At 39.8% G+C, this 22,349-nt stretch overlaps 1 protein-coding gene across 6 annotated transcripts in view; it reads right to left on the bottom strand.

The window, feature by feature from the left end:
- dapk1 (death-associated protein kinase 1) overlaps positions 1-22,349 on the bottom strand; it is a 253,471-nt gene that overhangs the window by 125,895 nt on the left and 105,227 nt on the right. For all 6 annotated transcript variants that reach the window (XM_060838328.1, XM_060838343.1, XM_060838320.1 and 3 more), the window contains 4 exons: positions 16,449-16,587; positions 5,552-5,681; positions 2,792-2,840; positions 2,668-2,694 (listed from right to left, as the gene is read on the bottom strand). In XM_060838328.1, the coding sequence (XP_060694311.1) occupies positions 2,668-2,694; positions 2,792-2,840; positions 5,552-5,681; positions 16,449-16,587 (345 nt within the window). The remainder of the gene's footprint in view (positions 1-2,667; positions 2,695-2,791; positions 2,841-5,551; positions 5,682-16,448; positions 16,588-22,349) is intronic.

The following is a 22,349-nucleotide window of genomic DNA, read 5'->3' as shown; positions in this document are numbered from 1 at the left end:
TTACACCTCTTCCCACCCTATCTCTTGCAAAAATGCCATCTCGTATTCCCAATTCCTCCGCCTCCGCCGTATCTGCTCCCAGGAGGACCAGTTCCACCACAGAACACACCAGATGGCCTCCTTCTTTAGAGACCCCAATTTCCCTTCCCACATGGTTAAAGATGCCCTCCAACGCATCTCATCCACATCCCGCACCTCCACCCTCAGACTCCACCCCTCCAACCGTAACAAGGACAGAACGTCCCTGGTGCTCCCCTTCCACCCTACAAACCCTTCGCCCAAACCAAATCATCCGCTGACATTTCCGCCACCTCCAAAAAGACCCCACCACCAGGGATATATTTCCCTCCCCACCCCTTTTCTGCCTTCCACAAAGACCGTTCCCTCCATGACTACCTGGTCAGGTCCACGCCCCCCTACAACCCACCCTCCCATCCTGGCACCTTCCCCTGCCAAGGCAGGAACTGTAAAACCTGTGCCCATACCTCCTCCCTCACCTCTATCCAAGGCCCTAAAAGGAGCCGTCCACATCCAAAGTTTTACCTGCACATCCACTAATATCATTTATTGTACCGGTTGCTCCCGATGCAGTCTCCTCTACATTGGGGAGACTGGGCATCTCCTAGCAGAGTGCTTTAGGGAACATCTCCGGGACACCTGCACCAATCAACCACACCGCCCCGTGGCCCAACATTTCAACTCCCCCTCCCACTCTGCCGAGGACATGGAGGTCCTGGGCTTCCTTCACCACCGCTCCCTCACCACCAGACGCCTGGAGGAAGAACGCCTCATCTTCAGCCTCGGAACACTTCAACCCCAGGGCATCAATGTGGACTTCACCAGTTTCCTCATTTCCCCTTCCCCCACCTCACACTAGTTCCAAACGTCCAGCTCAGCACTGTCCCCGTGACTTGTCTGGACTTGTCCTACCTGCCTATCTCCTTTTCCACCTATCCACTCCACTCTCTCCTCCCTGACCTATCACCTTCATCCCCTCCCCCACTCACCTATTGTACTCTATGCTAATTCCTCCCCACCCCCACCCTCCTCTAGCTTATCTCTCCACGCTTCAGGCTCACAGCCTTTATTCCTGATGAAGGGCTTTTGTCCGAAACGTCAATTTCGCTGCACTTTGGATGCTGCCTGAACTGTTGTGCTCTTCCAGCACCACTAATCCAGAACCTTCTTCACTATCCTATCTACCTGTGACTCCATTTTCAAGGAACTATGAATCTGCGATTCATGGTCTCTTTGTTCAACACTGCCCAGCAACTTACCATTAAGTGTATAAGTCCTGCCCTGATTGCCTTTCCAAAATGCAGCACCTCACATTTATCTAAATTAAACTCCATTTACCACTCCTCAACCCATTAGCCCATCTGATCAAGATCCCATTGTACTCTGAGTTAACCTCCTTAGTCATTCATTACACCTCCAATTTTGGTTTCATCTGCAAACTTAGTAACTATACCTCCGGTGTTCGCACCCAAATCACTTATATAAATAGTTAAAAGCTGTGGATCCAGCATCAAGCCTTGTGACACACCACTAGTACAAGCCTCCAGTCTGAAAAGCAATCTTCCACCACCATCCTCTGACTTCTATCTTCGAGCCAGTTTATTTTTAAAGGTACTTAAGTTTTTTTTAGACACACTGAAATAATTCTTGAGCTGTGAAAACTTTAATTGGCCTAACATCCACCAACACATGGCTTTCAAATTCCTTATGCCTCTCTCTAAATCCAGCTCCATTCTGGTTCTACAAGTATTCTGTCCAGGTAGTCCACTTTTTAGAGATCTTGGGCTAGTGTGTCTCTCTCTTCTCCCACATCGCCAGTGTCTATACCTTCATCGGCTGTAACTTTGCTCCATGGACTTTCACCTCACCTTCACCATTTGTCTCTGATTACCTATCCCCTTAACGTAATCTCGATTCCTGCAGAGAGGCTCAATTCTATCCTCACCCCTCTATAGCTTCTATATTGCAAAGTGTAATACAAATAAATATTGCTATGTAATGCAGAGTCTAATCAGACATCCAATTATAAATATTCCAACATATTTCAGTAATATAGTGTATTGCTTTCTGTTGTTAGCACAAAGGGGCCTCCACTAATGTAACTTGTATAGATTTCCATACTTCAGGTACAGAGACCAAATGGCTTTCTACTGTGTCCTTTCTTTTTTCCAATCTTCCCTCCCTCAAAGAGCACAGTAAAAATGCTTCGAGAGAGAAAAAAAAGAGTCAATTGTAAATGGACTTTTAATCTATATCTTAACTGAAAGCAATGCTAGATCACTAACTTTGCTCCGCTACTCAAGGTCTCCAGTGCTCATCTCAGGTTGAGGAACTATGGTTGTCTGAAAATTTAATTATACTACAGCATCTCTGCAGATAGAGTTCTTAAACAATTACATAAAAGGAAAAATAGTCTTCATTATTTAATCACAAATTTGGGTGCCGCTTTTGAGAATTTCAATGATCCACACAGTTCATAAAACTATTTCTTGAAAAATAATGAATGTTATTTCAAGCATGCAAAGCGCTAACACTATGGCATTGTCAATTGTGTTACTTGTGCTGGCAATGGAATATATTTTTTAGTCAGTGTTAAAAGTGCATTGTTATAGTGGCAAAAGAACGTCTATTTAAAAATATAATACTTACAGAATGTAGGTTATGACACCAATACTCCTGAAACACATGGAAGAACAGTGCTTATATATTTCTGCAATTAGTTTAAAAACCACATCCAAAAGTTTATCTTATCATACAATTTGTCTTCACTCACCACATATCAGCCTCTAGACCAAGGGGTTCGTAGTTGACGATTTCTGGAGCTTCAAAATAAAACAAAATTCAGAAGATCCAAAATATTATGTGCTATAGTCAAAAGGATTTATTTTCCATTTTAAATTTTACATGGACTCCCATTGTTGTTATTTTCCATTTCCTAATTCAGCTGGCAGGGATCAACCATCCAACATCAATCGCTCAATATCATGTATTCTGCATCTCTCGTTCTTTCCTGCCACCCTAGCTTTTCCTTTTGATACAGCCGTCCTTTCAAGTGTTTAAAGTCAGGTCTTTTATTGAGAAATTGCAGTGGCTGTTGTCACCATTCTTTCTTAATTCATGCTTTTTTTTGTTATTGAAGAATGAAATTCCAAGATTTTAATTTTTCCTGATTGCTATAACAGTTTAGTTCTTTTAGCAAGCTTTCCCTTCCACTTTCTCAAGCACAGTCATTGTACCTTTGTCCCTAAAAGACGACCATGCTGTTCACTTTACTCCAAATGTGAATTACCAAGGCTCCAATTAAGCTTATCATTTCTGCTATGCATTTGAATTTTATCCCTCCATAAATTAAACCAAGCATTTAGTTTTCTTTTAAAAATAAGAAGGCCTTATTAATCTGTCACTTGTTTTAGTGAAGTGAGTATCTATCTCAATATTCTTCTGCTTCCTTACTTTATTCAGAAGTTCTTTTAAAAAACGGTGTACGCGACCTCTTTGCTTCTTATCAAAATATAAGATCTCACAATTAGAGTCATAGAGGAGATGTACAGCATGGAAACAGATCCTTCGGTCCAACTCGTCCAGCCAACCAGTTATCCCAACCCAATCTAGTACCACCTGCCAGCACCCGGCCATATCTCTCCAAGCCCTTCCTATTCGTATACCCATCCAAATGCCTTTTAAATGTTGCAACTGAACCAGCCTCCACCACTTCCTCTGGTAGCTCATTCTATATACGTACTACCCTCTGCATGAAAAAGTTGCTCCTTCAGATCTCTTTTATGTCTTTCCCCTCTCACCCTAAACCTATGCTCTCTAGTTCTGGACTCCCCAACCCAGAGAAAAGACTTTGTCCATTTATCATATCCATACCCCTCATAATTTTGTAAACCTCTATAAGGTCACCCCCTCAGCCTCCGACACTCCAGGTATCTTGTCTACTGGCTATTATCCATGGGCAAGTCTAAGCAGGGGTTACAATAAGCCAGTCAACCACGGAAACCTTCTGTCCTCATACACTGTCTTTTCTTTTCCTTCCAAACTTGAAGGCACAAAAGCCATGTACAATCCTCCCTCACCTATGCAAATAAAATTTGCCAACTTGACACAGGTTAAACCTGGAACTTTCCTAGATCACTTCTATATTGGCTAGCCCACATACCAACGAAGCAATGAAGGCAGGAATTTACATAATTTATTTGAACTATATATACCAACTTTAGAAACACAGGAGCGTTAACAGAAGAAAAGAAAATTCACACCAACTTAGGTATATTCCAGAAAGCATCTGGTGAAAGGGAGAACTGGAGTCAACCTTTCTACACATCCAGATTGAGAGTTACACAGTAGATAAATATCTCCTCAACCAAAACCCACAGATTCAGTTTGTTCCTTTAATAAGGAGTCAAGTGAATCATCACTTAACACCAGCATATACTTAGATTCAAATAACATACAATTAACACCCTTGACAATATAAAAAACACTGATGCTCGAAAGTATGAAGTCTTTTTGAAAAAAGTGCTTACATAATGTTTCTTTTTAAATTTGTGTCAGATGTTCTACAGCGCTCTCAATCTTTAATAGAAGTAAACTTTTATCCCAGTCAAACCTAACTACTGATTAGAATTAAAGGACTAAAAATGAGGGTATATGCTGTACACCCTCATCAGATTGGCTCCAACCAAGGAAGAACTTTAAGTCACTATAATTTATTAAATGCAGACGATAAACAAATTGCTGCTCCTTTACTCTCCAGCTATTTCACCTTCCCACAACCACATCTGTGCAATGGCAAGCTGCTTGCAGGCTTCTCTGACTGTCATTTTGATCAATTTACTAAAAGATTTTCTTCTTTCCCAACTTTATGTGAAGAGATGGGTTTTCAGCAAATGTATAAGAGCATTAAGTGTAATCTCTACAGCTATTGATGTTTCTTATTGGGATTTTAGCAAACAATGTGGATAAGTGGAATGAAAATATAATTCGACAAATTTGATGACGACACCACATGACAGGCAGAAGGTACAAAAACAGGCAGGTTCAGCCTGATAAATACAGGATGTATAACAGCATGTTGGAATAATAAAATGAGCACACTTTATCTCACAAATGTTTAAAAAATTCCATCTAAGACTTAATGATTGATATTGGTAAGGCTTTGCTCATATCTCTGTATCCTAGACAGCAAACAGGGAAGACAGAGCCCAGGCCTTCCGACATAAAATCCAAGTGCAACCTACCTAGATCTGCAAAGAAGAAATATAGGCATTATTATTAAACCAATTCAGTTAAACTTCAGGTTGTAATCTTAGGTGAAATTATTTTGATCTCTTATCAGCAGCTTCTTCTCAGTTCATACATAATGATGACATATTCTTCCTGCGAATATGGTAAAACTATAGAATATTTTCACAAAGTAAATGTACATTTATCTCCACAAAAGGTAATAGAAAATCACTTTACAACAAGTGAAAAATCCAACACTGCAAATAATCAAGCTGATTTCAGATACGTCTTAAAAGATACCTACCAACAAACTCTGGAGTTCCAAAGATATTTTTAAATTCATTCCCAAAATCTATTTCATGAGCCAAACCAAAGTCAATAAGTTTAATCCGAGGTTTCGGTGACTTTTTATCTAGCAGCATTATATTTTCAGGCTGCAGAGAGAAAGAGTTATGGAAGGAATTCAAACATTAACTCATTTTCATTTATGAAGCAAAATACAAGCATAATAAAAAAAACAATTAAAAATATATAAAATTAACATATTCTAAGCCTAACAGTTTATTCAAATGTGAACAGAAAAACTGAGTAGATTGTTCATCACAATTATCAACTGACTAATACTGCTTTCTAAAATAGTTTGCTTTCAAGTGCAAGACCCAATTTTTTTTTTACAAGTCTCAAAAGTAATGCAATTGCTACCTTTACTTGGTTATCAAATCGATCTGGTTGGTAGATGTATGTAAAGGCTGCACTGAGTTATTTATTACAGATGTCTCCACTCCTTTTATTGCTCGCACTGTACATGCTAAATGCTCCTTTGAATGCTTCAAGCAATGGCAGTAGTAGCTTTCTACTATGTCACTTAATCCACTAACCTCACACAAAAAACAGACTATTTAAATATTACCACAAGCATTGGAATACATAGGGAGGGTGGTATAAGAGCACTAACAAATTCAATTCTCATCCAGCATCCACAGAAAGCACCTCAAAAAACAACAAGAAAACAAAACAAAAAGTACACACAGGAATAGGCCCTTTGGCTCACCAAGCCTACGCTGGAGGCCTGTGACCAGTGGAGTGCCACAAGGATCAGTGCTGGGTCCACTAGCTTTGGTCATTTATATAAATGATTTGGATGTGAGCATAAGAGGTACAGTTAGTAAGTTTGCAGATGACACCAAAATTGGAGGTGCAGTGGACAGCGAAGAAGGTTACTTCAGATTACAATAGGATCGTGATCAGATGGGCCAATGGGCTCAAAAGTAGCAGATGGAGTTTAATTCAGATAAATGTGAGGTGCTGCATTTTGGGAAAGCAAATCTTACCAGGATTTATACATTTAATGGTAAGGCCCTGGCGAGTATTGCTGCACAAAGAGACCTTGGAGTGCAGGGTCATAGTTCCTTGAAAATGGAATCACAGGGATATAGGATAGTGAAGGCGCTGTTTGGTATGCTTTCCTTTCTTGGTCAGAATATTGAGGACAGGAGTTGGGAGGTTATGTTGCGGCTGTACAGAACATCTATTAGGCCACTTTTGGAATATTGTGTGCAATTCTGGTCTCCTTCCTATTGGAAGGATGTTGTGAAACTTGAAAGGGTTCAGAGAAGATTTACAAGGATGTTGCCAGGGTTGGAGGATTTGAGCTATAGGGAGAGGTTGAATAGGCTAGGGATGTTTTCCCCTGGAGCGTCGGAGGCTGAGGGATGACCTTATAGAGTTTTGTAAAATCATGAGAGACATGAATAGGATAAATAGACAAAGTCTCTCCCCTGATGGGGAAACTAGAGAGCATAGGTTTAGGATGAGAAGGGAAAGATATAAAAGAGACCTAAGGGGCAACTTTTTCATGCAGAGGGTGGTGCGTGTATGGAATGAGCTGCCAGAGGAAGTGATGGAGGCTAGTACAATTCCAATATTTAAAAAGCATCTGGATGGGTATACGAATAGGAAAGGTTTGGAGGGATATAAGCCGGGTGCTGACAGGTGGGACTAGATTGGGTTGAGATATCTGGTTGGCATGGATGAGTTGGACCGAAGAGTCTGTTTACATGCTGTACATCTCTATGACTATGATTCATGATGCCTTTCTAAACTTAAAAACCTTTTGCCTCTATATGATCAGTACCCACCTATTTCCTGCCTATTCATGTATCTGACGAGATGTCTTTTAAATGTTGCAATTGTATCTCCTTCTACCATTCCTCAGTCAGTGCATTCCAGGCACTTATCACCCTCCATGTAAAAAGAAATTGCCTCATATCGCTTTTAAATTTTCTTTTTATCTCAAACCTATGTTCCCTAGTAACTGATATTTCTTCCTTAGGAAGAAGACTTCAACTATCAATATGTCTCAAACCGGTCACCCCCAATCCAGCCTCCAACATTCAAGTGAAAACAAACCAGGTTTGTCTAATTTCTCCTCATAGCTAATACCCTCCAAACCAAGCAATATCCCGGTAAACATGTTCTCTACCCTTTCCAGAGCCTCTACATCCTTCTGTGGTTGTCTTAACCATCTTTAATCTGCTCTATTGAAAATTTCATGATATGATCACTGTGTAGTAAAAGCAAAAGAAGAGAAAGCGGTTATAGATTTTGAATTATTACAGAGCTTGTATCATGGGAGAAAATATATCCATATTGCAGCAGTTATGAATTAATACCTCTCAAAAATGTGTAATAATAATCTAAAGGATTAAAGTGAGCATTTCTCCTGCAGTTGCAAAATATTCTTTGTCAAAGATTTATATGTAAAGCATTTTACTGTTTAATTTGCCAATTTTCATGTATTTCATGGAAGACCCCAAAGCTCTGTCAAAAGATTTAAAAGAGAAAAACACACAAAATGCTTTTAAAAAACATGTAAATGCACATGGTATAGATCAAATACATTAACCACAATTAAATGGCAGAACGGATTTAAATGGCTGAATAGCCACACGAGTAACTGTGTTACTGTTTGGTTAACAAAAATTTGAAAGAAAAAGATTGATTTTTGTCCGATTATCACTCTTCATCAAGTTATTTGTTCCTGTACTATATTTTATCAAATGATGCATTGTTACAGATTATACTGATACAATCAATATTTTGGAGGTCCAAATTTATCCCATGTTTAGTTAAGTGTTTCAGTCATTGCAGGTGGAAGCACAGTTTGGCTTGGCAGTCCTCCCCTAGGGAGAGTTAGTTTTCTTGTTGTCTGATCACTGACATTGAAGAGAGAGAGTAGCCGTGGATGGGTATTTTCTAACTGGAGATCTGTGGCCTGTGATGTTCTGCAGGGATCATTGCTGGAATCCCCGTTGTTTCTAATGCATATATATATATTTATAGGATTTCGAGGAGAATGCAACTGGTCCGATTAACAACGTTTTAGACAACAAAAATTTGAGGAGCTGTAGGATATTGTGGAGGATTGTCAGAGGATACAATCTGTATATGTACAGGCTGGAGACTTGGGCAGAGAAATATCTGATGGAGTTTAATCCAAACAAATGCGAGGTGACGCATTTTGGAAAGTCTGATTCAGGAGGGAAGTATGTAGGAAACACCAGTACCCTTAGAAGCATACAGATAAATCAAGGCATACAGGTCCACAGTTCCCTGAAAATGGCAACATAAGTGGATGAACTGATCAAGATGATATATGGCATGCCTGCCTTCATTGGTCAGGGCACAGAGTATAAAACTTGGCAAGTCATGCTGCAGCTATACAGAACTTTAGCTCGGCTGCATTTGAAATATTGCATGCAGTTTTGACTGCCACACTTTAGTCCTTTAGATTATTACTGCACATTTCCTGGATGGTACAAATTCATAACTGTTGCAATAAGGATGTATTTTTGCCAAGATTTTGGTCAATTCAAAATCAATAACAGCACTCTTCTTAAAACAAAATCTGAACTATTCTTTCCTGAAATGATTTACTATGCAGCAATGACACCACGAAAGATACCATGCAGATTAAAGATAGTTAAGATAGCCAAATAAATTTAATTCTTGAATGGTTAAACTAACCACGTCGTTCTTCCCTCAGCAATTTGTAGAGTCCAAAACAGAAGTGGTAAAACACTCACTGATACTTCCTTAATGTTTGATGACAATATATCATGTGACTAATGGAAAAACAAACATTTCCAGAGCCGCTGTTCCTTATTGATTTAGTTGATTTGGCTGCAGTTCAAATACACTCAAACAAATCTGCACAATATCCTTTTAAACACACATCAGTCTAATAATGCACAAGTTCAATTCTCCAGCAACATAACCTAAAAACACACAGAACAGTGCCCATTGCTCAATCAACTACTAATCTTGCACCTACACTTTTCTACATTGGGCTCAGTTTTCTGATGTTATCAGCTAAAATATCACAAATTGATTGATACATGAAATAAAAATCGTGAAACTGAACAAAGTACAACTTAGAAAAACATCAGACAAATGGAGTTAAAGTTTTACAAAACTGCCCAAAATTCGGCCAAGTTCTGATTGGCTCACATATAAAATGAGTAAATATAAATAAGCCAAGTAGTATTTCTTTGACATTTTAGTTATTTTAAGTAAACTTTATATTTACTTATTTTAATATAAAAAGGACCAGGTTTCGAGTTGCAGGTTGAAGTGGAAACAAGTATCAAATTTTAAAGGTGAAGGCAGGTGTTGGGGTAATGGAATGGGTTCTGTTAGATAAGGAAAGTTTAATAAATTGTTTTGCTTGCACAGAAAGCAGGTGTGAGGATTTAGGGTTAGGAATACCAGACAGTCTTGATATCTCTGCACTGTTGGCAGTTTCATGCCACTGGGATTAATGTTGGAGTCACAGTTATTTACAATATATATTAATGACTTGGATGCTAAAGTGTATGTAGTATAGCCAAGTTTGCAGAAGACACAAGGATAGATGGGAAGGCAAGTGGTGAGGATGATATAAAAGAGCCTGCAGAGGGAAACAGACAGCTTAAGCAACTAGGAGAAAATGAGGACTGCAGATGCTGGAGATCAGATGTGTTGCTGGAAAAGCACAGCAGGTCAGGCAGCATCAAAGGAACAGGAGAATCGACATTTCGGGCAGAACCCTTCTTCAGGAATGATTAAGCAACTAGGCAAACACTTGACAAGCATAATGTGAAGAATGCAAGGTTATGCACTTTAGCAGGAAGAATTTAAGAGCTGAATATTATTTAAGTGGAAAAGACTGAAAAAGCTGCAGCAGAGCAATTTGGAAGTCCTCATAATAAATTACAAAAAGCTAGCATAAAGTTCAGCAGGTAGTATGGAAGGTAAGTAGAACGTCTGCCCTTATTTCAAAGGGAATGGAGTACAAAAAAATAAGGAAGTCTTGTTAAAAACTATACAAAGCATTAATTTGAAAAATGTGTTGCTGGAAAAGCGCAGCAGGTCAGGCAGCATCCAAGCAGGAGAATCGACGTTTCGGGCATAAGCCCTGAAGAAGAGCTTATGCCCGGGGTCGATTCTCCTGCTCTTTGGATGCTGCCTGACCTGCTGTGCTTTTCCAGCAACACATTTTTCAGCTCTGATCTCCAGCATCTGTAGTCCTCACTTTCTCAAAGCACTAATTTGACCAGACCTGGAATACGGTGAACAGTTTTGGCCCTCTTATCAAAAGAAAGATGCACTGGCATTAGAAAGAATCCAGAGAAAGATCATTCCATTGTCCCTCAGTATGGAGGGATTTTCTTATGAGGAGAGGTTGAGTAGGTCGGAACAAGAACAGAAATTGCTGGAAAAACTCAGCAGATATGGCAGTATCTGTGGAGAGAAAGCAAAGTTAATGCCTCCAGACCGATGTGGTGGTGTTAGGGTGGCTGTGGGGGGAGAGAGAAAGGGGGAGAGAGAGAGGGGGAGAGAGAGAGAGAGAGAGGGAGAGAGAGAGAGAGAGAGGGAGAGAGGGGGGGAGAGAGAGAGAGGGGGGGGAGAGAGAGAGGGGGGAGAGAGAGAGAGGGGGGGAGAGAGAGAGGGGGGGAGAGCATGAGGAGTGTGTGTGTGAGAGTGTGAGAGTGAGAGTGAGAGTGAGAGTGAGAGTGAGAGTGAGAGTGAGAGTGAGTGTGTGTGTGTGTGTATATGTGAGTGAGTGAGTGAGTGAGTGAGTGAGTGAGAGAGAGAGCAGAGAGATGGAAATAGTGCCCAGGAAAAGACAATGGCAGTTGGACAAACAGAAGGATGGTGATAATATACCCTGAAGAAAGAAAAGCTGATAATGGTGACCATAAGTAAGTGAAAATGGGTTGATTGTGCCAAAAGCAGCTCATGTCATGACAGGACCTGGAGTACAGGGTGAATAAAGGACATTGAAGGTAACATTCAGTTTCTAAAGTTATTGTAGGTAGGGCTTTAACTCATTGGGGATTTAGAAGAATGAGAGATGACCTAATCAAAACATACAAGATTCTTATGGAGCTTGACAAGGTAGATGAGGAAAGGTTGCAATTCCTAGTCAGAGAGTCTAGGACTTCAGGACATTATCTCAGAGAAAAGGGACACCCAGTGAGAGCTGAGACAAGGAACAAGTTCTTCTCTCAAAGGGTAATCAATCTGTGGGATTCTTTACTACAGAAGATCGTCAAGGCTGGGTCATTATACATATCCAAGGCTGAGATCCAACACATTTTTAATTAGCAAAGGAATCAAGGGTCAAGATGAAAAGGCAGGAAAGTGGAAGTGAGGATCACTGATCAGCCATGATCTCATTGAATGGTAGTACTGACTTGATAGGTTGAATAATCTACTTCTCCTCCTGCATTTGTTGGTCTTTCTTCAAACAGTACATCCACCCAACCTCGAATCTGAACCATTTATAGCAACACAGTTTTATGTAGTCTGAAGTTCTTGTGGGATGGCAAACGGCAGCTGAATTTCATTTTGCCACAACATGTTCAAGTCAGATTTGTTTTTGGGTTTTGCAACTTGGAAATGTTTAATGTTAGTTGCATGGTGAATAATGACGGTAGTTACAGAGCAAAATAGTCCATGAACAAAACTGGCAAGAGGCTTGAACAGGTTACTATTATCAAATGTGTGCAGCTAATCATTTCACATTCTCATCAGTTAATGCAATAAACCAATTTAATTCTACAAAATGGTCAAATAGGAGGATGGAACTTTTAACGTAAAAAAAATGTTGACTTTACATGGGATTTAAAAAAGAATATAAAACACATTAGAATTAAATATTGTTGCAAAGATCCAATAAAAACAAACAAAACTCTTTTCTCTGTCTCAATTAAAACCATCCAATGGAATCAACACTGAATGGTCAGTTACCATGACCAACTTTGATATGTTTGACTGTAAAATGTAAAATGGAATCATTTTGAACAGAAACATTAATCTGACAATTCCAGATGCACTCACTGATATAATACAGGGATGGCAACCCTGTTTGCATATTTCTGAATAGTTAGTCATGTAATATCTCATCACATAGTACTCAAGCACTTCACAAATGTCAAAGTTCGAAACTCCTGTAATTAAGTATCTTTGTTCTCCTTCTGCGCCAGCGATTATATGAACTTAGGAGTGGGAATAGGTTCAAAGGGCAGAAAGGCCTATTTGTTCTGATATCCAAGGAATGTTAAATGTAACAACTATGTTTATGGATCTTTGTTTAGTATTCCTGGATATCCCTCCCTGCTAAAACTATCAATTATAGTCTTGAACATTTAATTTGACTTAGCAGTCATGACCTTTCAGAATACTGTTCCAGATTTTCACTATACTTTGTGGAAGAAGTGCTTCCTGATTTCCTTCTTTGTTCTCAATTCTTTCACCAGAGGAGGAGTTTCAGTTTATCTACATACTGCCACAGCTTTGAGGAAATGTATTATTTCCCCCACACATAAAGCAGAAAGATATAATTATTATAGGGATTGAGAACTAAGAATTATAAATACAAGATTATGGCCAAGTGATTTAAAGTAAAGAGCAGCAGAATATCTTTGACAAAATAAATGGTCAGTTTGTAGAATTCACCTTCAAAATTGCGTCCAAGGCAGAAATAATGCCAATGTCTAGATTAGACTGGATAGATGGATGCAGGTAAAGGAATATGGGAACAGAGCAATCAAATATGTTTAATACTCATTCCTTATAAGTAGTAAACACCGACACAGATTATTATAGCGAACAAACGACTAAGTATATCACTTCTCTAGAAAACAAATATTGATTCTCCTTTTTCTGTTTTGAAATATGCATTATTAAACTGGCACTCCTTGGCCACTAACAGATGCAGAGGAAAACTTGCGCTATACTCCCTCAATCAAACATATTGAACAGAATGCATTGCTACACCAGAGGACGTTTACTCTTTTTAAAAAAAAGAATTCCTATGTTAGTGGGCGGCACGGTGGCATAGTGGTTAGCACTGCTGCCTCACAGCGCCAGAGACCTGGGTTCAGTTCCCGCCTCAGGCGACTAACTGTGTGGAGTTTGCATGTTCTCCCCATGTCTGCGTGGGTTTCCTCCGGGTGCTCCGGTTTCCTCCCACAGTCCAAAGATGTGTGGGTCAGGTGAATTGGCCATGCTAAATTGTCCGTAGTGTTAGGTAAGGGGTAAATGTAGGGGTATGGGTGGGTTACGCTTCGGCGGGTCGGTGTGGACTTGTTGGGCCGAAGGGCCTGTTTCCACACTGTAAAGTAATCTAAAGGCTCATCTTCAGAAGACTGAATTCTAAATAATGAGCAGATTTACCCTGCGAGTTAAGCTAATAAAAAATATGTTAAGACTGTCACAAACTTATTCTACTTCGATTACATTAATGAAACGATGTGACTTTCATCCCATTAGTCTGAGCTGGATTGAAACCCAGATCTGAGGTGAATACGTAGAAATAGTTGTCTAAGAATTATTTCAAGCACTGTATTCCTTCATGTTAAAGTACATTACTAATGGACAGAGCCTGGATCATGGGGCTAATGGGTAGGTGGCTAGATTAAAATTCAACTGTTTCTGATACTTGTGACAGACTGGAGAAAATTATCCATAGTAAAAAGGTTCTGCTGATATTCATTCACTTAATACAGCGGATTAAACATTTATTCTGTGGAGCTTCTCCCTCATGTTGGAAAGTATTTTCTGAAGACTATAGCAAAAAATGTTAAAGTAAAAGATTTTGATATTCAAAGATATTTTCTGTTTTATTTGGAATTCACGAGCTTTGCTTCTTTGAGGTCTTTAAATGCAACTTTAATGCATTCCTACAACGTAACTGAGCTCATCCCTAAATAATAAACTTTAAAACCAAAGATTGGAATTGATGACAAATCTGCCTTCTTATTGTAAATAAGTAAAGTAGGGATTAATTGGGAAATTACAAAATTAGATTTTTCAGGTACACCCTGGTTCCCTGCACATCATTTGCTGGTGTGAAAATATCAACCTAGAGGAGGTGACATGAAACTGCTGTGCCCTACACTGAGGTGTGTAAATCAAAAGACCAACTTTAACAAAACCACGAACCATTTACTTATAAAGTCATAGTCAGATATGTACAACACAGAAACAGACCCTTCGGTCCAACTCATCCGTTTGGATAGGCACGGACTGATTAGGGATAGTCAACATGGTATTGTGTGTGGGAAATCATGTCTCACAAATTTGAGGTTTTTTTTTGAAAAAGTAACAAAGAGGACTGATGAGGGCAGAGGGAAGTGAGCTATATGGACTTCAAGAAGGCATTCGACAAGGTTCCCCATGGGAGACTAGTTAGCAAGGTTAGATTTCATGGAATACAAGGAGAGGTAGCCGTGTGGATACAGAACTGGCTCAAAGGTAAAAGACAGAGTGTTGTGGTGGAGGGTTGTTTTTCAGACTGGAGGCTTGTGAGCAGTGAAGCGCCACAAGGATCGGTGCTGGGTCCATTACTTTTTGTCATTTATATAAACGATTTGGATGTGAACATAGGAGGTACAGTTAGTAAGTTTGCAGAGGACACCAAAATTGGAGGTGCAGTGGACAGCGAAGAAGGTTACCTCAGATTACAACAGGATCTAGATCAGACAGGCCAATGGGCTGACAAGTGGCAAGCGGAGTTTAATTCGGATAAATGCGAAATGCTGCAATTTGGGAAAGCAAATCTTAGCAGGGCTTTTATACTTAATGGTAAGGTCCTGGGGAGTGTTTTTGAACAGAGACTTTGGAATGCAGGTTCATAGCCCCTTGAAAGTAGAGTTGCAGATAGATAGGACAGTGAAGGCGGCGTTTGATATGATTTCCTTTATTGGTCAGAGTATTGAGTACAGATGTTGGGAGGCCATGTTGCGGCTGTACAGGACATTGGTTAGGCCACTTCTGGAATACTGCGTGCAATTCTGGTCTCCTTCCTATCGGAAAGGTGTTGTGAAACTTGAAAGGGTTCAGAAAAGATTTACAAGCACGTTGCCAGGGTTGGAGGATTCGAGCTATTGGGAGAGGTTGAATAGGCTTGGACTGTTTTCCCTGGAGCATAGGAGGCTGAGGGGTGATCTTATAGAAGTTTATAAAATCACAAGGGGTATGGATAGGATAAATAGACAAAGTCTTTTCTCTGGGGTCCAGAACTAGAGGACATAGGTTTAGAGTGGAAGTGGAAAGATATAAAAGAGACCTAAGGGGCAACGTTTTCACTCAGAGGGTGGTACGTGTATGGAATGAGCTGCCAGAGGAAGTGGTGGAGACTAGTACAATTCCAACATTTCAAAGGCATCTGGATGGGTAAATGAATAGGAAGGGTTTAGAGGGAAATGGGCTGGGTGCTGGCAGGTGGGACTAGATTGGTTTGGGATATCTGGTTGGCATGGACAAGTTGGACTGAAGGATCTGTTTCCATGCTGTACATCTCTATCACTCTATGCTGACTAGATATCCCAACTTGATCTAGTCCCATTTGCCAGCACTTGACCCATACTTCTATAATGTTTCGAAATATAAAGTACAGAAAAATAGACTTCACAAAATATTTACAATTTTACAATTTGTTGATTTTTCTGCCAACCTTTAATCAATTGAGAATCTAAAATAAAGACCTTACTTATCTAACATATTGTATCTCAACAAGAGAATGCAAATGACTCTTTGCAATTCGAGCCTGACCACACAGTTTGTCATAAAAATTGCATAAAATTAATACTGTTCACCTGTTCCATATTAAAAAACTATATCAAAAGTTCATCAACTTCAGATGTAAATTTTACCTTGAGGTCAAAATGGGCAATGCACTTGGAATGTAGATAGTAAACGCCATTGAGAATCTGTTTGAGAAATTCAGTGGCCTCCTCTTCTGTTAAGGACTCTTTCTCAGCCAGAAAATCAAACAATTCTCCTCCAGACACACTACAGTGTATAGAAGATAAATAACTTTGGTAGGATAGTTTTAAACATATCAAACAAATTGCTCCAATGTGTATCAATTTCAACGTAAAATACGTCAAACGCTCGATCTAAACCATGCAATAACATTAGTTGCCATTTGCCATGTGTGACATTGGAACATTTGATAACACAGACCAACAGCAAATATAGTAGATTTACATCATATCATTTGACCTTTCAACATTTGGCTTTTCATCTTCTACTGAAATATTGAAATTGCATAAATTAATTTTAAAAATCTTAATTGAGAAAATCTCTGAACAGCCTGCAGTTTTATTTGCAGTGCACAACAAACTTGTTTCATTTATCTATGACATTGCTCAGAAGCAGAATGCAACTGGGAGAGGAGTCCAAGAAAAAATGAAATTGCTTTCAGGTTGTGCTAAATAGAAAATGCTCTGTCCAGGGGAAAAAAATGCAGTGGAATTCCCTAGGATTTTATCCTGGCACTCCCTAACACAAACTGAATTATTTAGAATAACGTGTTTGTCATAGGTTAATATTAAATTGATAATGCAGTGTTTAATTGGTAAATAGGGAGTCCAAATAATAACAATTATATTTACAGACAGACTTAGACTAGTTATTTCTATACAACGAGTTTTACATATGCATTTTAATATGAATGAAAGGTAAAGCCCCACCTGTTAACTGTGGGCAACAGATGACAGCAACAACAGGTTAAAATGAAAGTGTTTTAGAAATAATCACTGATTGCACAAAGAGCATTTGGTCATGACCAAACAAATATCATGTACTGACGTATAACTGGACTCCACTTATCATATCAAAATAAGTTATAAAGATATGAGGAGTATGACATGCAACTTTAGTGATGCTTTCTCAAAACAACAGCTAGAACACAGAACTGTATAGCACAGTACAGGCCCTTCAGCCCTCGATATTGTGCCAACCTTTAATCCTACTCTAAGATCAGACTAACCTACATACCCTTCATTGTATTATCTTCCATGTGCCTATCCAAGACTCACTTAAACGTCCTTCGTGTATCTGACTCTAAGCGCATTGCTGGCAGTGCATTCCATGCACCCACCATTCTCTATGTAAAGAATCTTCCTCTGACATCTCCCCTAAACCTTCCTCCAAACACCTTAACATTATGCCCCCTTATGATAGCCATTTTAGCCATGGGAAAAAGTCTTTGATGATCCATTCTATCTATGCCTCTCAATACTCTAGCAAGACACCTCTCATCCTTCTTTGGTCCAAAGAGAAAAGCCCCAGCTCCCTTAACCTTTCTTCGTAAGACATGCTCTCCAGTCCAGGCAAGATTCTCGTAATTCTCCTTTGCACCCTCTCCAAAGCTTCCACATCCTTCCTATAATGAGGCAACCAGAACTGAACACAATAGAGAGGAACGTCGATTATCTGAATATTAGGTCTCGATAGAAACATTACATCAAAGACGTGTTTCCAACAGTGATTGTGTGTTTTGATTACAGTGATTAAACAGGCACTGTCGCCAAATGACTAACCTCCCATCCTTTCTCTCTTTCTCCACACTTTCCCTGGAGTTCTACAGAGGGGTGTACCCTAAATCCACCACACCCCCCCTTCCCCAGATAATCTGACCAACATTATCCTGACAGGTCAAATATGGAACCTGTCAAAAAGTTGCAGTAAAAAAGTATGTGTGGGGCTGTGGCTCTGTGTCTGTGTGCTATTTGGAGACTTACCCCACAAAGGCAGCAGCAGCAGTCTTGTTGCTGGTCTCCAGTCTAGCTGCCCCAGAGAGGGGGTGGGGGTGGACTGAGGGGGAGGGCAGTTTTGGGGTGGGCAGGAGATGTTGGACGGGGTTGTGGGGCGGGGGGAGCTGTTGGGCAAGGTTAGGTATTGGGGATGGGGTTGGGTGCAGGGGGAGGTGTTGGAGGGGGTTGACGGTGGGAGGAGATGTTGACGGGGTTGGGGGCGGGGAGGTATTGGGATGGTATTGGGGATGGGGTTGGTGGCAATGGGCGGTGGCTCATGTGCTGCCTCCTGAACAGGGAGCAGACTTTAAAAACTCTGAGCCCCAGAGGAAAGGCATTTAATCGATTAACTGAATAATCGATTATCCAAACGAAATAGTGCCCATCCATCTCATTTGGATATTCCAAGTGCGGTCTAACCAGGACTCTACAAAGCCGCAGCACAACCTCACGGCTTTGAAACTCAATCTCCCTGCTAATGAAAGCCAACATACCATACACCTTCTTCACAACCCCATCAACCTAGGTGGCAACTTTGAGGAATCTATGGTCATGGGCCATGAATCATGCCTTTAATCCTATATTCTGCACTTAAATTCATCCTTCCAAGTGAATTACTTCACACTTTTCCAGATTGAACTCGATCTGCCACTTTTCAGTCCAGTTCTGCATCCTATCAATGTCCCACTGCAACCTAAAACAGCCCTCCACACTCGCCATCACTTCCCCCCAAGCTTCGTGCCATTGGAAAACTTACTAACCCGCCCTTTCACTTCCTCATCCAAGTCATTTATAAAAATTACAAAGGGCAGAGGTCCCAGAACCGATTGATTGGAACACCAATCAATTCATGGCCGCCATCAGTCTCTCAATTCCAGGTGTGAATTCAAACTCATCCATCTGCTGTGGCAGGATTCAAGCCAAGTCCTCAGAACAGTATCTGATCTCTCGTTTAACAATTGAATGGTATTATCAGGAGGCCAGCGCCTCCCTGATGTCTGCACAAAGCGACTAACTTGTGCAGGATGACAAATTTCAGGTTTTGCCTTCATGTTATCAATGACTTTCTTGTTAAAACATGGATGACTTTTCACTTTTTTACAATTCATCTCCCTCTAAGGAATGTACTTTGAGAGGTATTTAGCATCACCACTGTACTCAACTGTCCTGCCCTTTAAGTTAATTTGCCCAGTTCATTCCAGGGCCAACTCCTTCCTCAGGCCGCTATAATAATCTTTGTCCAACAGTAAAATTCTCATAAGTGACTATCTCCACTCTCAATCTGAATTTGAAACTCTAGCATATTGTAGTCACTCCTTCCAAGAGAATCATTAACTACAAGTCCATTTATCAGCGCTTCCTTATTACATAATTCCAAATTTAAAGTACTCAGTTCTCTGGTTGCTCTATGACAATGTTGCTCTAAGAAACAATCTCTTGTATACTGATTGACTTGTTCTTCGAGGTTAATCTTGCCAAGTGTTCACCCAGTCAATATGCATCTTCAAACCACCCATAATCACTCTTCTGCCTCTCTCAAAACCCCATTTCCTGGTTTATTCTTCTGCCTCTCTCACAATCTCATTTTCTGGTTTATACTGCATACTACTTTGTAGGGGGTGGTGGAAATTACTGTTACCAAGGGGTTTCTTCTCTTGCTTTTCCATTTCTATCCAGACTCATTCATCATTCTGGCCCCTGTACCATATAGTTTCTTAATACAGCCTTGATGCCCTTCTTAACCAGCTGCACCTCCTGCTCCTTCTTGTCAATCCTTTCAGAATACCGAACACCTTTAGATATTTAACTCCCCAGTCCTGATCTTCCAGTAATCCCCATTTGTCTCTGTACTGTCAACTCAACAATGTATTTCAAACACTGCGTACATTTAGGTACAAGGCTTTTAAAAAAGTTATACTGATTTGTTTTTCTGTCTTCTAATTTTTTTTGTGCATTATGCTTTCCACACTCTCCATCTTATTTATTAATCCCTGATAATACTGAGCCTCAACTCTATCATTTACTGCAAATTACAAACCACATTTTGAACTTTTGTGATTTCTTCCCTCACCTTGATCATTGGACTGGCCCTGCTTATTTATCCTCTTAACCTCCACTTACCTGCTCACTTTCTCACCTGTTGCTTTGGTTCCCAGCCTCCTGCATATTAGTTTAAATCCACCCGAGTACACTATTAAGCCTCTCCACCAGAATGTTAGTGCGCCTCCGGTTAAGATACAACTTGCCTTTTTAGTAGAGATCCCTCCTGCCCTGGAAGAGATCCCAATGATCCCTAAATATGAAACCCAACCCCAGGGACCAGCTTGTTAAGCCATATTTTAAGCGATACTATTTTCCTATTCCTGCCTTGCTTCACGTGGCATGGGGTCTAATCCGGAGATTACAACCATGAAGACCCTGATCTTCAACTCAGGGCCAGCTGCTTGAACTCTCCTTGCAGGACCTTGTCACGCTTCCTGCCTATGTCATTGGTACCAATATGTACCAGGGCCTCTGGCTGTTCACCCTTCCCCTTGGTATCTCTTGAACATACTGATAGACACCATTGACCCTAGCACCTTTCTTCTGAAGAAATGCATAATCTGCTTTCTCTCCACAGATACTGCCAGACCTACTGAGCTTTTACAACAGTTTCATGTGATGATTGAATATTGTTCAAAATCTTTGCCACACAGATTTGAAAAAAAAAATCTGAATTTAAATTCTCAGGAAATATCTAAATATTTGGTTGTCCAACAACCATAGTAAATGTCCAATTATTTCTTTTTCAGTCCATGAACATCATCAATTTCCTTTTTCCAAACTATGAACTAAAGAGTTTTACATCTTTTTTTCATTTCAGTCCAATTACAGAAGATTGTTCACACACACACAATGCATTACTTTGACAAAGAATACTAGTAACATTATAAATAATTAGAATGAATTGAAAAAAAGAAATATTTACTGAAGGGAATTTCTAGGTTAAGAAGCCTAAATGTAAAAGGAAGATCCCAAGTACTTTCACGTCGAAGGACTGAGGAGAGAAATGGTGCAATCTGATGCAAAGATGATTTAGTAACAATTGACACACTAAAGAAGCAGGATTGGTACCTGTTAATGTGAAATTGAAGATCATAGACATATTAACCATAAAGAATGGTATGTTGTGGGCCATGCTAAAAGAACTAAGCATTTTTTTAAAATAAGGGAAAATGCAGTATTGAATAAAGTCTAATAGAATAAATCAAAAATGGTCTCTGGATTTAATTAGCTTGATTGATTACATGTTGTTTTTCCCCCTCCCAATTTTCTTGTAAATTTACCTTTATACTTTTTACAACAGCTTAATTCCTAAGGGAAGATCAAGACATGAGCAGTCTGGTTGCATAAATTTCAGTTTACTTATTCGTGTTGGGAATTAACACAGCACTCTGTGGGATCGTGTTCAATAACAACAGAGATTGGTCAATGGCGAAAATAGCCTCTTGACTGAGCATCCACAATAGCACAGTTTGAGGTGGTGAAGGAATTCAAAGTACAGGTTGCCAGTAGCCTCTTTTAGGACAGTTTTTATATATATTAAAATTTTAGCATTATGGTGTCACATTGTTGTATCTATTGTACACAAGTTTGTGTGACATCTGTCGTGAGGAAGCAGGAGATAGTTCAAGCACTTGCTAAATGCTGGCTGTTACTCCTGATGGGATTAGAATGTCTGTCTGGTCTGAGCTTGTACAATTGAGAGAGGTTGGTCTTTAAAGTTAGTAATGTTAGTAAAAAAAAACCTAGACCAATATGATCCAAATCAGTGAGAAATTATACATGTACTAAATAGAAGTTTACAGGATACTCAAGTGACCTCCTGCAGCTAGGTTGTGAGGTTTTATTGACTATTGCAGGTTTTGACAGTTCTTAGGCATTCACTCATGCAGTTTCACAGAAGTGCTGTTTTGATAGTAAGTTTTTTTAAAAGGGGATAGCTGCCCTATATAGCTACAAAATACAATTCCA

The sequence above is a fragment of the Hemiscyllium ocellatum genome, chromosome 2 (assembly GCF_020745735.1).
Source record: "Hemiscyllium ocellatum isolate sHemOce1 chromosome 2, sHemOce1.pat.X.cur, whole genome shotgun sequence".
In the NCBI taxonomy this organism is placed as follows: domain Eukaryota; kingdom Metazoa; phylum Chordata; class Chondrichthyes; order Orectolobiformes; family Hemiscylliidae; genus Hemiscyllium; species Hemiscyllium ocellatum.
Note: the sequence above shows the minus strand (reverse complement) of the source record. Positions and strands in the feature narration are given on the sequence as shown.